We start from the raw sequence: 16,186 nt of genomic DNA on the forward strand, positions 1-16,186 counted from the left end.
AACCATTTGATATTATCCTTTCCATCCCTGAAAGGAATAAAATATGAGGCTGGACTGCAACTCATTTAACTATCAAATTACAAAAAAAAAACGTGAAACTCACTACCCACAGAGAGCCGCACTAGCACCACATACACTTTCTTCCGTAAATCTCAAAAAACACGACTCTTCCAAAAATCCTGGCTAGGAGCCTAGCTCGACCCAAATTTGAACTACATGCGCACGATTATAATGTGAATATACTACCCATGAACTCACTGCATCAGAAATCTACGCTAGGAGCAAAACCGGACTGCTCCCCGCACTGTATATTCATGCCTGTATTGATGTTGTATTGTTCATGTTATGTTGATCATTGTTGTTTCATTGATTGCTTGCTATTACTGTTGCATTGATTGCTGTTGTTTACATTACTGTTGTAACCTGTCTCAAATTTCACTTCAGAAGATTTGGTGGGATATATCACATCACATAACCTATTTTCTGTTATAGAATATTAATGTAACTGGGCATATACCCATATGTGCACTTGGTGCAAGCGTTTACACCAGCCATTAAAACTGGTGTAAATGCTTATTTATGCAACTTACGGTATTCTCTAAATTACATATGTAAGTTTGCACCTCACCCATGTGTATGCCCATCTGTACAATATGTTATGCTAGATATTCATGTTTATATGGAGTAGCACAAAGGCTGAATTTTGGCATTTACATATTTGTGCATATGCCAGTATTCTAAGGGCCTCTTCTATTAAACTGCGCTAACAGTTTTCTAGCATGGGGAGCCGCACTGAATGGCCCGCACTGCTCCCGATACTCACAGAGTTCCTATGAGCGTCGGGAGCAGCGCAGGCCATTCATCGCGGCTCTCTGCGCTAAAAACTGTTAGCGCAGTTTAATAGAAGAGGGGGAAAGTGTATTTACTTAAATACACTTAGAAAAAAATCACTGGATGTTTTCATAAATCACTTTTATCATTTTCAATGTCACATTCAAACATTTTAAACTTCCAGACCTCAACAACACCACTTAAGACTCAATAAAGCTTTCATTGTCTTTCATTGGACACAGAAAGCTTAAAGACAATGAAAGTTTTATTGAGTCTTAAATGGTGTCGCTGAGGCCTGGAAGTTTAAAATGTTTGAATGTGATATTGAAAAAGATAAAAGTGATTTTTTAAAACATCCAGTGATTTTTTTCTAAGGGCCTGTTTTACAAAGCCGTGCGGCAACAGCCCTGAAGCCATTTAAATCTCTATGGGCTTCGGGGCCGTTACCGCGCAGCAGCCGCTAGCGCGGCTTTGTAAAAGAGGCCCTAAGTGTATTTAAGTAAATGCTGGGTCTGGAAAATATTTGCCGATAGTAAATAGATTATGCCAGTATTCTAGTCATTTATAAAATTTTCCTGTATATGCATATATTCTTCTTTTTCTAAAATTACTTCATGTCAAGGAGGTTTAATTAACATGAGACGACAGGAGCAGGTTTGGCCCATGTAGCACTTAGTAAATGAGGCAAAGATTCATATTTGAAAGGTAAATGTTCACATTTATCTTGTAAATATGATTATGAAATGAACAGGAAAATAAAACAAGGACAATGTAATGGTAAAGTATCTACCTATCTGAGCGGATTTGGTGATTGAATTCAGTGCATTTAGCAGATCATTTCCCAACTTTTTCACATTTTCCAAATCATCTTTCATAGAATAGGAGAGATCCATCAGGTAATACATGTCAACCGGATACCCCTCAGCTCGGCGAAACTTTACGGTAAAGTTGGCAGGATGCTCTACAGAACGAGAAGCAAAAGTGATGCTATTCCAACTATTTAAAACAGATAAGTAAAGAGTGGGGCAAAGTCTGTCTGAATTAATGTTTTGGTTTAGCAGCAACTGATAGGCTGGGCTACTAAATTGGTTGAATGACCTCCTTAGGTATGACTGGAGATGAATGCTGCAGTTGATAAACACCAAATCAGTGAAAGGGGTGATGGGTTTGCAAGGGTGAAAGGAAGGAGATGAGATTTATGTGATCTTGCTTGCTGTGCTTTGAGTCAAAATGGAGATATTCTCACTGCGGAGGTGGGGGGGGGGGGGAATACACTGGACTACCCAAAAAGCTAGGAGCTCTGGACTTTATCAGTATTGTCAAAGGGATCATATGCAACATTTACGCTATGGGTATAAAGGATACTGGATCATAGCAGGAAGCAGCTTACATAGCTTATGGCTGTCAGTACAATACAAACCAAACATAAACACGCACAAACAGCTATGGGGGCAGAACAGCCAGAGAGAACAGGGCATGCCAAGCAGTTATCCAGTTAGCATAAAACTGCCAACTGGATTCAGATTCAGATTTCCCCATTGCATTCTCTAAGAAAAGCAAGACCACAAGTCACAGAACTGAATCCACCCTGTTCTGTGAATCTGAATCCAGTTGGCAGCCTTAAGTTATTAGCAATATTCAAGGAATCTTCCCAAAATTTCCGCACTCTTATTTTTATTAAATATCTCAAAAGCATCACTACCTTCAAGGTGAGATGGCTTGCCTGACTGACAAGTCACATGACATTCTATGACATGCCCTCTTACCACTTCTCCCACCCCAGCCATTTCCCGTGAAAATATGATAGTACGGAAACTTTTTGAAGAACCCTTGTAAACACAATTAGGACAGTAAAATCTGCATTTCACTGATATATGAATAGTGTTGCTATGTGCTGCCCTATCCAGATAATTCAGCACTGCCCATGATCTGGATACTGTGCTGATAGCTGGCATTTGAAAAATTGCATACCCTGGTGGCTGGATATCAGGCCATATATCTTTGATCCACATCAAGTACTGTCTTCTCAAAGAATACACAATGCCAACCAGAATCCCACCTACAGCATGCCAAAAATGTTTTATGAACTTGGAAAAATGCAACCATGGATGCTACCAGTGGCATAGCGAGGATAGGAGGTGCCTGTGCCCTCCTCTCCATCCCCACCCCTGCTTCTTCCGTGCCCCTGTGCCATACTTACACCCTCCCTTCCCACTCCCGTACCACTTTAAATCTACACCAGCGCAAGCAGCTTCTCCGGCCTGCTGCTTGTGCCGGCGTTGGCTTTCCCTCTGACATCACTTCCTGGCCGTGTGACATGGAAGTGATTTCAGAGGGAGCCAGGCCAGCGCAAGCAACTGGCAAAGATTTAAAGAGGTATGGGGGCAGGGAAGGGAGGGCATGAGCATGGCATGGGGGGGACGGAGAGGTGCTGGTTCCCCCACCAAGATGGCACCTGGGGCGGTCTGCCCCCCCCCATTACTACACCACTGGATGCTACCATGGCTGGTGAAGGTATGAGACCCCATTGTAAAATTAAGTGCTTGAGTAAGAAAGAATAACCTTTTGGTAGGATCACAGTAAAACCTACCTGGTCTCAGGCGCAACTCAATGTTCTTGGGAATTAGTTGTACACTGTTGCTCAGCACATCAGATCCAAAAGGAAAACTTTGGCTCTCTGGAGAGAAAATCTCTGTCTCACTGCATCCCCGCTCCATTAATTGCTGAACTGTGTCACAACGTGCAGAATCTGGCTCTCCCGCTTTTGTGAAATTCTGTACAGTACAAAGGAAAAAGAAATCAAATCTGCCCAGTATTATTCAGGCTGGCTCTAGTTTAGAGCCTCAAAACCTTTTATGAGACAACCAAATATATAGCACATCAAGAAAAGTTGTTGCATGACTAAACAGGTGGGAAAATCAGAATGTAATTGAAGACATAAGAATTACGAATTGCCGCTGCTGGGTCAGACCAGTGGTCCATCATGCCCAGCAGTCCGCTCATGCGGCGGCCCTCTGGTCAAAGACCAGCGCCCTAACTGACATTAGCCCTACAAGCGTACGTCCTTGTTCAGCAGGAACTTGTCTAACTTTGTCTTAAATCCTTGGAGGGTGTTTTCCCCTATGACAGACTCTGGAAGAGCGTTCCAGCATTCTACCACTCTCTGGGTGAAGAAGAACTTCCTTACGTTTGTACGGAATCTATCCCCTTTCAATTTTAGAGAGTGCCCTCTCGTTCTCCCTACCTTGGAGAGGGTGAACAACCTGTCCTTATCTACTTATCCCTTCAGTACCTTGAATGCTTTGATCATGTCCCCTCTCAATCTCCTCTGTTCGAGGGAGAAGAGGCCCAGTTTCTCTAATCTTTCGCTGTACGGCAGCTCCTCCAACCCCTTAACCATCTTAGTCGCTCTTCTCTGGACCCTTTCGAGTAGTACCGTGTCATTCTTCATGTACAGCGACCAGTGCTGGACGCAGTACTCCAGGTGAGGGCGTACCGTGGCCCGGTACAGCGGCATGATAACCTTCTCCGATCTGTTTGTGATCTGCCAATCTCTGTTTTGGTTCCCAGAGCCTTGTACTTTATAAAGTTGCTGGGCAAGTGGTTAGCATTTGGATGTTGATGCTTCCAGACTCCAAGCCAATTTGGGCCTGATATTCAAAGTGAGCTTTGCTTTGGGGCCGTTTTACTAGGCAGCGCTAAAAAGTGACCTTGCTCTATCACCAGCATGGGTCTTTCCCGCGCTCGAAGGCCACTTTTAGCGCTGCTGGGAAATGGCAGATTTTCGTATTTCATCAACAATGGCCACACGCTAATTTTCATACTAGCACGTGGCCATTAATGAGTGAACACTTAATGGTACCTATTTTGTGGGAAGTAAGGGCTGACCCGCTAACCGATTAGCATGTGGTTAGCATACAGCACTATAGCTGCGCAAACCAATTAGAAAAGAAAATGCTTACTTTCCACCCATTGCCTAGCACTAAAACAGGGGTAGGGAACTCCGGTCCTCGAGAGCCATATTCCAGTCAGGTTTTCCCCAATAAATATGCATGAGATCTATTTGTATGCACTGCTTTCAATGCATATTCATTGGGGAAATCCTGAAAACCTGACTGGAATATGGCTCTCGAGGAACAGAGTTCCCTACCCCTGCACTAAAAAATAAAACATGCACATGCAAAAACTACTGCGGAATGCCTGAATGCAATAAAGTATTTTAACCTGTGGTAAGAGTTAGAGAATGACATGGGGACAAATTTTTCCCCATCCCATCCCTGTGAGTTTTGTCACTGTCCCTGTAAGCTATGCCTTAACCACACAAGCCTTGAACACTTATGATTATAAAGCAGGGGTTTCAAAGTCCCTTCTTGAGAGCCGCAATCCAGTCGGGTTTTCAGGATTTCCCCAATGAATATGCCTGAGATCTATGTGCATGCACTGCTTTCAATGCATATTCATTGGGGAAATCCTGAAAACCCGACTGGATTGCGGCCCTCAAGGAGGGACTTTGAGATCCCTGTTTTAAAGGGTTTGAGGCTTGTGCAGATGAGGACGGAGCTTGCAGGAATGGGGCAGGAAAAGGAAAAGAACTCGCCGGGACAGGATGGGAAAATGAGTTCCCACGGGGATGGGGAAAAATTTATCCCCGTATCATTCTCTAGTAAGCACGCATTAGTACTTACTGCAGTTTAGTTAAAGGATCCCTTTGTGGGTCCTTTTACTAAACACAGTTGGGTTGCGTTATTTCCGTGGAATATTCTGATCATTATGTCAATGATGCAAAAGGCGCATATAATTTGCACATGCTTCTTTTTTGGAGGAATAAATGAAGGTACCTCTTGTTCCCCTGGCTGCATACGAGGGACCACTGAAAAATTCTCAGCCCAACCAAGAAGAGAATGATGTGGAACCACGAAACTTACAAGTTATTCCACACTTTTCGTTTCATTTCATATCACTGAAACAAAAAGTGTCAAGAAAAGTGTGGAATAACTTGTAAGCTTCATGGCTTCACATCATTCTCTTTTTGGCTGGGCTGAGAACTTTTCAGTGGCCCCTCATATAGATGGACGTCATTGCATACTTCTGCCACTAAGGGCTCTTTTTAAGAAGGTGTGGTAGCGGTTTAACGCATGTAATAGCGTGCTAAACCACTGGCCGCGCTAGCTGCTACCGCCTCCTCTTGAGCAGGCGGTAGTTTTCCGGCTAGCGTGTGATTAAAAGCCGTGCGCGTTAAAGCCGATATCACAGCTTCGTAAAAGGAGCCCAAATTCCTTTGAAATTTGTCCTTCTTATGTATATTACTGTTTATCATTGTGGTTGTCATTTATTTATTGTTTTATTGATTATTGTAACCATCATGATCTCGTAGGCCAGGTAGCGTATCAAATTTTAATAAAGGAAAGGAACTCCATTAAAATAAATTAGGAAAGACTTAACTCAAACATGCCAAAGAAGACTCAAATAGTAGTCATAAAAGGAGCACAAAAATACCTTGCAGGCACATCTAATGAATCTTCCTCTTACCTTCAATTTGACTACCTTATGCCTAGATGAAAAAAATGAGTCTTCAGCAGGGTCTTAAACTTTTTTCAAACTTGCTTCTGCTCATATTGTTATAAGGATTTTATTCTAAAGGATGAGAGCCAACTAGGAAAATTTGCTTTTGCACGTAGACTCCCAACGTGCCTTAGCAACTGGCAGAAAAACCATTTTGAAGTCTTGCAGAGATCTCAATATCCTAGTTACATAAGAATAGCCTTACTGGGTCAGGCTATCAGGTCTATCTAGCCCAGTAGCCCATCTTCACGGTGGCCAATCCAGGTCACTAGTCATTGGCAAAAACCCATATAATAGCAACATTCCATGCTCATTCCAAGGCACGCAGTGGCTTCCTCCATGTCTGTTTCAATAACAGACTAAGGACTTTTCCTCCAGGAAATTGTCCAAATCTTTCTTAAAACCAGCTGCGTTAACTGCTCTTACCACAATCTCTGGCAAATGCGTTCCAGAGCTCAACTATTCTCTAAGTGAAACAATATTTCCTCCTATTGTTTTTAAAAGTATTTTACTGTAACGTCATCGAGTGTCCCCTAGTCTTTGTTATTTTTGACAAGAGTGAAAAATCAATCCACTTGTACCCATTCTACTCCACTCAGGATTTTGTAGACTTCAATCATATCCTCCCTCAATCGTCTCTTTTCCAAGCTGAAGAGCCCTAACATTTTTAGTCTTTCCTCAGACAAAAGGAGTTCCATCCCCTTAATCATCTTGGTCACTCTTCTTTGAACCTTTTCTAGTTCCGCTACATCTTTCTTGAGATAAGGTGACTAGAATTGAGCACAATACTCAAGGTGAGGTCACACCATAGAGCAATACAGAGGTATTATAACATTCTTAGCCTTGTTAGCCATCCCTTAGTGGGAAGGGGTGGAGAGGAGGACAGGTGCTGGCACCTCCACCAAGAGGGACCCACTGCCCCTCTTTACTACACCACTGGTTGCCTCAAAGACTGGTTTGGGAATTACAGTTCTAGTATGAGGTACATCCCATCTATGTATTCAGGAAGCATTTTCTTTAATACAAATGTTTTCCCATTGACATCAGATAATAAACATATTTCTTGCAAAATGCTCTCTTGTGTCCCTTCTCTGTTATTGCTGTAGTTTTGAGTGGCTTGGATTCAAATGCGAAAATAAGGCAATGACTTCTACTTACCCGTTTCCTGCACCAGGCACATCCAGGGCCTGACTGGATGCATTCTTGGCAAGTGTTTACTTTATACTTTGGGCATTCTTGGGAATAAGCTGAAATATAAAATAGTGGATGGAAAGATATGAGGAATTCTCCAATCAAACCATAATATGAATTACTTTAAGAAAGGAAAATTTAGAGGACCGCTTAACCCTTATATTTATTTAATTTTCTATACCATTCTCCCAGGGGAGCTCAAAACGGTTTACATTAATTTATTCAGGTACTCAAGCATGTTTGTCTGTTCTGGTGGGCTCACAATCTATCTAGGGGGAATTAAATGACTTGCTCAGAGTCACAAGGAGCAGCGTGGGTTTGAACCCACAACCTCAGGGTGCTGAGATTGTAACTTTAACCACTGCGCCACACTCTCCCCATAGCTACCCAATTTGCGGCAGAACAGATTCTGTTTCAAAAGCTGGAAAATTCTTTGGCAGTTTCTGAAAATATGTGTCATATGTTCATACAATTGTATGTGCAATATACATTTTTTAAAGTCAGGTTATTTTTAATTTAGGTAATTATTTTCGGACATTTCTATGTCCAGTTCATTTCTTGGTTCTTTATTGGCAGAAAAGCAATTTTAGAGGGAAGGGAGGAGGGGGATGGAGAATTGGGGAAGGGATCTGGGGCATGAGGACTGAGTGGCTTAAAAGAGTGAGAATAGATTTCAGAGGAGAGAAATGGAGAAGGGAACTTAGGAAGAAGAGAAGGAAGGTAATGGAGATATGGCAGGGGAGGACAGAGAAGAGAAAAAATGGGAGAAGAGAGGAGAAAACAAAAGGAAGGGGGATCCAGGATCACAATAGGGAGGGACAAAATCCACTCATGCCCCATCACTTGACATTGAACTGTTCTCTTATCAAACCCCTTCCTCACACTCCACATCCATTCTGATCCTTTTAGTCCCTCTCTCCTCCTTCAATGCCTTCATTCACAGCCTCCTCCCTTTCCTCCCTCTCACACACCTCAGTAACTTCTACCCCCTTATATCCCTTATACCTCTTCTAATTCCTCCACTCACTGTCTGATCTGTCTTCCTTCTCCTCTGTTGCACTATTCCTTCACTTACTTTTCCTCTTTCTGTACTCTGATCCCCTCACTCATTCTCTTTCCCTCCTTTCTTTCTCGCACCTATTCCATAAATCATCCTCTCTCTATATCTATCAGTTACTCTCACTTGACTCATCTCATCATTCATTCTTATTCTTTATCACACTGTCATCAACCTTCTCCTCCAGTTCATTTTATTGTCTTTCTCCATGCCTCACTTATGTTCCCAATTCTTTTCTTCCACAGAGATTTTTCAGGGAGTGGGAAACTCCATTAGAAAGAATGGATTCTGCAGCTATTTCCCATGGCCACATATCACGGGAGACCAGGGGCCCTGCTTGTGACATAAAGTGCCAGGTTTTATGTTCTCAAGTGACCAGTATGTCCACTTAATTTCTCCACTTGTTCTGAGACAACAGTAATAATATTCTTACTTTGGGACCCTTTTACTAAATTGTATTAAGGAGTAAGTGCGGGTTTTACTGCATGGTAGACATTAGTGCAGACTTATATTAATGGCTACCATGTGTTAAGACCTGTACTACCTGCTTGCTTATTTATTTATTTAGAACTTACTATACCACTTTAACTGACCAAGCAGGGCAAGTCGGTTTACAGACTAAGCAAATTAGTAGAAAAGGGAATGGGACTTGTATAATGCTTTTTCTGTGGTTTACACTTTTTAGACAGGTACTTATTTGTACTTGGGGCAATGAAGTGTAAAGTGGGAGTGTGTGGTTGCAGTGGTTAGATCTACAGCCTCGGCACCCTGAGGTTGTGGGTTTGAATCCTGCACTGCTCCTTGTGACCCTGGGCAAATCACTAAATCCCCATTGCCCCAGGTACATTAGATAGAGTGGGAGCCCACCGGGACAGTTAGGGAAAAATGCTTGAGTACCTGAATAATATGTAATCTGCATAGAATTGTAGGATATGCGGGATATAAATTATAAAATAAAGTGACTTGCCCAGAGTCACAAGGAGCTGCAGTGGGAACTGAACTCCCAACCTCAAGGTATTGAGGCAGCTGCTCTAACCACTAGGCCACGCCTCCAGTTTGTGCAAGGAACGACAACATTCATATCAACAAAGAAAGACAAATATTTTATATCCCACTCTACCAGATCTCAGTCACTTTAGTGTGAGCAAGGGTGGAAACCATGTGTGACAAAGGCAGAGTGGTGGCATGACTAACTATCACACTAGATGTCATCACTGCCGATAGCATGGCCATACATAACTCCATCTCAAGATCTACGGCCTCTTTTACAAAGCTGCGCTAGTGGCTGCCACGCGGCAACAGGCCCGAAGCCCTTTAAATCTCTATGGGCTTCAGGACCATTAGCGCAGCTGCTAGCGTGGCTTTGTAAAAGAGGCCGTTAGTGTTTTGTGCAGTTGCACTATCAGTAGTATGGTATCTTGACATTGCCAACTAGGCAAAAAAAGATGAAGCCATGGCAGTGGTGGTCCCCTCCCAATCTCCCCAGTACATAAACCAGGTTCCCTCTTGATCCTACCAGTGCTACAATCCACCTCCATGAAACCCTTCTCAACATCAGAGCCCCCAAATAGACCCAAACCCCTTGAGTCTGTCTAACCTCCCTCTCCTTGCTCCCAATACTCACCCAGGGGTTCTTTGTTAGTCTCATTCAAGGGTAGGCAATTCCGGTCCTCGAGAGCCACAGACAAGTCAGGTTTTCAGGATACCCATAATAAATACGCATGAGATAGATTTGCATCTCAAGGAGGCAGTGCATGCAAATCCATCTCACATATATTCATTGTGGATATCCTGAAAACCTGACCTGCCTTTGGCTCTTGAGGACCAGAATTGCCTACCCCAGTCTAGTGGAATGGAATGGGAGCTACCCCTCTCCACTCCTGCCCCATCTGGCTCTGGGTTTCAAATTGGTGCTAATGACTCCTTTTGCTAGTTTCAAAGGACTATCACTAGTGGTCATCTTTTCATTAAAGGAGTGATCGCTCTTATGTGGAAGGATACCTGATAGTACTGTGAGACTACCATTTAAGGATAATCAGTACCATTCTTTGAAACTCTGTGCCAGACAGGCCAGGGGCAAAGGGAGCTCATTCCCATCCTAATCTATTAGAATGCCAGTGAACTTCTAGTGAGTCCCCAGAGGGGCATCAGGGGTTGGGGGGAGGGTCTGACTCTTCTCAGGGTGAAGTTTGATCTGTTGGGGTGTGGGTCCTGCTGATGGAGGGGGGTTCTGATGTTGGGGAGGTGTACAGATTATGGTGGGGGGGGGGGGAGAGAAGATTGGATGGAGTGGTGTGAGGGAATCAGGGATCCTCCCTCACCAGCACTACACATGTACCTTTGGGCAGTAGGGGGATCTAGCCCAAAAGTAAGTGGACTCCAGGTCCCAGAAGGCACTGAGCCTCTGCAGCTCAGTGCTGAGGCACTTTGGGAGAATGATGCAGTTCAGCTGAAGCAAAGGGACAGGACTCAGCTAAAAAGAAGGATTAAATGTTCTTGCAGGGAGTTAATCAGAGAGGTCCCACAGAACAAACCTCCACATAAAAACCTTTCCAGGTTGTGAGCTAGAAGGGAGCCCGGAAGGGAAAGTGTTTAAGAGTGCCAAGGTGACAGCTGACATGAGGTTTACAGAGAGAGACTGGCAGAGTACCTAAGTGTTATCTTGTAACAGCTCATGCAATTTACCGGTACATAGCATGTAAATGAATGGGGCAAGAAGTGGTCAGAAAGAGCAGAACACATGAATGGATGTGTGAAGCTGGTCTCTAGAGCAGTGTTTCTCCACCTTTTCAAGCCAAGAACCCCCTAAGCCTAACAAATACCAACCGAGTACCCTCAGCCAAACTCTGCCCAAGACCCACCCAAACTCCACCCCCGACTCCGCCCCCATAATAATAATAAGAAAAGAAGAATTGCCGCTGCTGGGTCAGACCAGTGGTCCATCATGCCAAGCAGCCCACTCCTGCGGTGGCCCTTAGTCAAAGACCAGTACCCTAACTGAGTCTAGCCTTTCCTGCGTACATTCTGGTTTAGCAGGAACTTGTCTAACTTTGTCTTGAATCTTAATACATAATGGTAACCACAAAATTAAAAAAATAAAAAAGCACACTGTATGCAGAGAAAATGTTAATTATCATTTACAAGTTTTGGTTTTTTTTTTTCAAAGATGTCTAGGCAGATGCAATGTCACCTCAGTAACAACTATAGAAAAATAGACAAATATAGTGTAAAATATAGACAGCAGCTATAAATTCACAAAACTGATACATTTTGATCACTAAATTGAAAATAAAATCATTTTTCCTACCTTTGTTGTCTAGTGATTTCTTTCTTTTTTTCTTTCCTTCCTCAGCCCCACACAATTGTCCCTTCCTCCCCTCCCTCCTATGTTTCCCTCACTGCCTTCCAGCCTTTGTCCTCTCCTCTTCCTCAGGCCCAACAATTGTCCCTTCCTCCCTCCCATGTTCCCCTCACTGCCTTCCAGCCTTTGTCCTCTCCTCCCTCCTCTTCCTCAGGCCTAACAATTGTCCCTCCCTCCTTCCTTCCTCCCTCCCTCCTTCCTATGTCCCCTTTAATGCCTTCCAGTGTCCTCTTCCCTGACCCCTGTTGTCTGGTGATTTCTTTCTTTCCTTCCTCAGGCCCAACAATTGTCCCTTTCTCCCTCCCTCCTTTGTTCCCCTCACTGCCTCCCAGCCTTTGTCTTCTTCCCCCCAGCTCGCCCGCCCGCTGGATTTAATTACCTCCCACTGCTGCCGCTGTGAGGACATGTCGCCAAAGGGCGAGGGCTCCAGGCGGGATGAAGCAGCAGCGACGGGGGAATGCCTGGCTCAACAGCGGGGCAAACTCCAGAGTCAGTGCTGCACCGCAAGCCATGGCCTCGCTGCAGCCCAGACCTTCTCTCCAATGTCAGAATTGACGTTGGGGAGTAAGGTTTCTGGGCCGGTGGTGTGCAATCGCTGCACGCACCTGGCCTTTCCCTTCCTCTACTTGCAGCGGTGAACAATTGACAAGTAGCAGCTGCGGTGGCGGCGGGCGAGAGGTGGGCGGTGGTCAGCCCGCTTACCCCCAACAGGCGGTCCACGTACCCCCTAGGGTATGTGTACCGCAGATTGAGAAACCCTGCTCTAGAGTAACTTGTTGGTTAGTGCAGTAGACTGTGCAAAGGAGACCAAGGCACATGTCCCACTTTAACTAGTACACTTGTTGTGGAAGGTGTGAGCCCTTCATAACACCCCCAAAACCTACTTCTACTATCATATAGGCAGTGGCGTACCTAGGGTATGTGGCTCCCGGGGCACATCATTTTTTGACACCCCCTCATGTAAAAAAATATTTTTGGCAATAACCATGAAACGGAATAAATGGGCAGAATAGAAACAGGCAGTGAAAATTTTCTTTTATTGAACCTCATATATGTAACCATTAATCGAAACATAACATAACATAAATTATGTCTGAATTGTCATGACATTAGAAGTACATATGGAGTAGTTGCAGGTGATGCTTGGGACATTTCTGATTGAGTTAGTTTGGTTTTATGTGTTTTTTGAATAGAAGGGTTTTTATTTCTTTTTTGAAGGTTTTGTAGTCTGTGGTCGAGGTTAATAGGTTGTAGAGTTGGGGGTCGAGTGTTGCAGCTCGAGGGGCTAGGAGGTTGTCTTACAGTTTTTTTCTTTTGACGTTTTTGGTTGGAGGGTGTGTGAATCGTGTGTGGGTTCTCCTATGTCTGGTTGAGGTGGATTGAACTAGTTGATTGTTCTAATAGGCTGGGCTGTCTCCGTTTATTGCTTTAAATAGTAGGCAGGAAAATTTGAGGTGTATTCTCACTTGTATTGGGAGCCAATGTGAGTCGTGGTATGCCTCTGTGATGTGGTTGAATTTCTTCAGTGAGTAGATCAATCTTAGGGCTGTGTTTTGTATTGTTTGTAGTTGTTTATCATGGTTGTGGAATCTTGACTGTTTTTCCTCCATTTTCTTTCTAGTTGTCTGCATTGTCTTTTTAGTAAGAGTAGTTCATTGCTCTGGGAGTTGGTAAGTATGAAAGAGAAAGATGAATGTAGGCAAACTTGTTGGAGACAAAAGACTTTTCACAGGGTACATGAGAAAGAGAGGAGGAATAGGAATAAGATTGGAAAGGAGGCAATTTGAACCAGTGGGGTAAGAGTTAGGATTGGGACCAATAGCTCAAGCAGAGGAGAACAAACAAGAGAGAGAGTATGGAGAAGAGAACGAAGATGGCTGAATGAAAAGACCAGTAAAAGCCATCACATTGTTTCAGATAAACTGTGAAAAATATGATCTACTCTTTAGTATTTGCCAGCTACTTATGATGCAGACTGCCCAAGGAACTTGGCTTGACATAGCATGGCTTATCTTAAGAACATGTGAGGAAAGTGGATACTGGGAGGGGTGAAAGAAAGAGGAAGATAGGTAAAAAAAAGGAGACATTAAAAAGTTTGAGAACCTCTAATCTAGGGATCCAATACTGTTAGTATATCCATTTTTAATGGCCTGGCTTCTGAACACCAAAGTAAACTTATTTAGCAAAGAAATTAGTTTCCCCCTCCACCCCATTCCACACACATTAATTCTCTTCCATTTTTGTTCCCATTATAAAAAAAACACTGATAAGTTCCTAGAAAAAGAAATACATAAAATAAGAAATGAAAACAAAGGCTCCTACAGATGAGAACATAACATAAGAATAGCCTAACTGGGTCAGACCAATGGTCCATCATGCCCAGTAGCCCATTCTCATGGTAGCCAATCCAGGTCACTACTACCTGGTCAAAACCCAAAGAGTAGCAACATTCTGTAGGGGTGTTTCCTTATTTGCACCTGAAGGTTAGGCTTCTCTGACATCATCAAGCCTGAACCATTATTTGCAAGAAATCATTCCAGCCTGAACCTAGCAAGAAGAGAAAGAAGAACACATCTTTGCTGTTTCTGCCTGATGCATTCTGGGTATGTACCAGAATTGTATTCTAGTCAAGGACATCCATCTATGCCTTCATGCTTAGCCTGTGTGAATCTTGGGGGAGGAATTGCTCCTGTACTTCTTATCTAACGAAGGTGCCTCTGTTTCAGATAGTACGAGACTTTATACAGAAAGGCTATTTATCTAAGTTCTGTTTCTGGATTGGTCCGGAGAGGTCATCTGACGAGATCCAAATGAAAACATGCTAATTATAATTTAGTCTGTGTTAGGATGTGGGTGAACTCGCATCTTATCATAGGTGTTCTCTGCACATCTTATAATAATTAAGACCTGGAAAGTTACCTCTTGTGCCTCTCTGCCTGAGAGTGAGAACCGGACCTTTGAACAGATCTGGATTCCATCATATAAAGGAAACCTTTGCTGCCAACATAAGTTACAGCTTCTCCAGTGGCTGACGAACTCTTGTTCCGGTACCAAAAGAATTCTTATCTTCAGAGCTGAGTAGAGGACATTTTCCCTTTCACCTGATTTTGTGCCAAGGTCTAATTGGATGGTGAGCAACCTTATCTTATCAGCTGAGGTTAGATAAATGAATCCTATTGTGGTTCGGGATAAGGAGAAGTAAAGCTACTCTTGGTGATAATCTGTAATAGGTGCTGCTAATCAGGAATTATTATTATAAGGAATTATAGAGTGTAAGAATTAGTTTTACTTATTTATCTAGCAAGTGTGTTGTGATAATTGTGTACTGAGTTTCATATATGTAATTGGATAGTTTGTGAACAATATTTAGTTATTGCTGCTGGCTTTTGAATTATATTTTTCTATTTTCATAATAAAAGTATTTCTCATTAGCCTGGGTCTTGTGTCGTGTAAGTAGGCAAAGAAAGCTGAACCTGGATAAGATATTATGGTCTTCCCTAGAAACTAACAGGCACGTATTTGTTTATGTAACTGATTAGTGGTCCATAAATCTTTCTACAATCCCATACTACCGATCCAGGAAGCAGATGCTTCCCCCATGTCTTAATACTAGACTATGGACTTTTCCTCCAGGAATTTGTCCAAACCTTTCTTAAAACCAGCAACGCTATCTGCTTTTACCATAACTTCTGGCCACTTCATTTTTAAGATTAGATCTTTCCTTCCAAACAAAGACCTTGCTAGATGTCAAATACAGAACGAGGTAACTTCACATGGACTTAGCTGTGCAGAAAATGTGAATCTCCTCATACACCCACCATATAATGCAAAAATGTGCAAAGGTCTGGTTTTTTCTTTCAATCACTACAAAGCCTAATGCCACACAAGCAGCACTGTTACAAACATATTCTGAAGGTCAATGCTAAGTTTAACAAAGTTTCCTTCCTTGGACCACAAGGAGATACTGACAAACCACTGGAAGAGATCCCAAAACAACTACCCAGGCACAACATCTAAAGACCCACTCAGTATGTGAACCAGTTGACTGGAGTGGACTAACTGGGGGGTGGAAATAGGCCCAGAGTTTGCTCAGCAGAATTTCCCAGACCACCTCTTCCTCTCAACACATTGACACGCTGCCACCACTACCACCACTAGGAACACTCACTGGGTAGGCCAGCAAT

The 16,186-nt window shown here is 43.2% G+C and overlaps 1 protein-coding gene across 4 annotated transcripts in view; it reads right to left on the reverse strand.

Moving 5' to 3' along the window:
• The window catches only part of ITGB2 (integrin subunit beta 2), a 119,862-nt gene that overhangs the window by 54,096 nt on the left and 49,580 nt on the right, over positions 1-16,186 (reverse strand). For all 4 annotated transcript variants that reach the window (XM_033945932.1, XM_033945933.1, XM_033945934.1 and 1 more), the window contains exons 3-5: positions 7,552-7,640; positions 3,422-3,605; positions 1,622-1,792 (exon numbers count right to left, since the gene is read on the reverse strand). In XM_033945932.1, the coding sequence (XP_033801823.1) occupies positions 1,622-1,792; positions 3,422-3,605; positions 7,552-7,640 (444 nt within the window). The remainder of the gene's footprint in view (positions 1-1,621; positions 1,793-3,421; positions 3,606-7,551; positions 7,641-16,186) is intronic.

The sequence above is a fragment of the Geotrypetes seraphini genome, chromosome 5 (assembly GCF_902459505.1).
Source record: "Geotrypetes seraphini chromosome 5, aGeoSer1.1, whole genome shotgun sequence".
NCBI classification, from domain to species: Eukaryota; Metazoa; Chordata; class Amphibia; order Gymnophiona; family Dermophiidae; genus Geotrypetes; species Geotrypetes seraphini.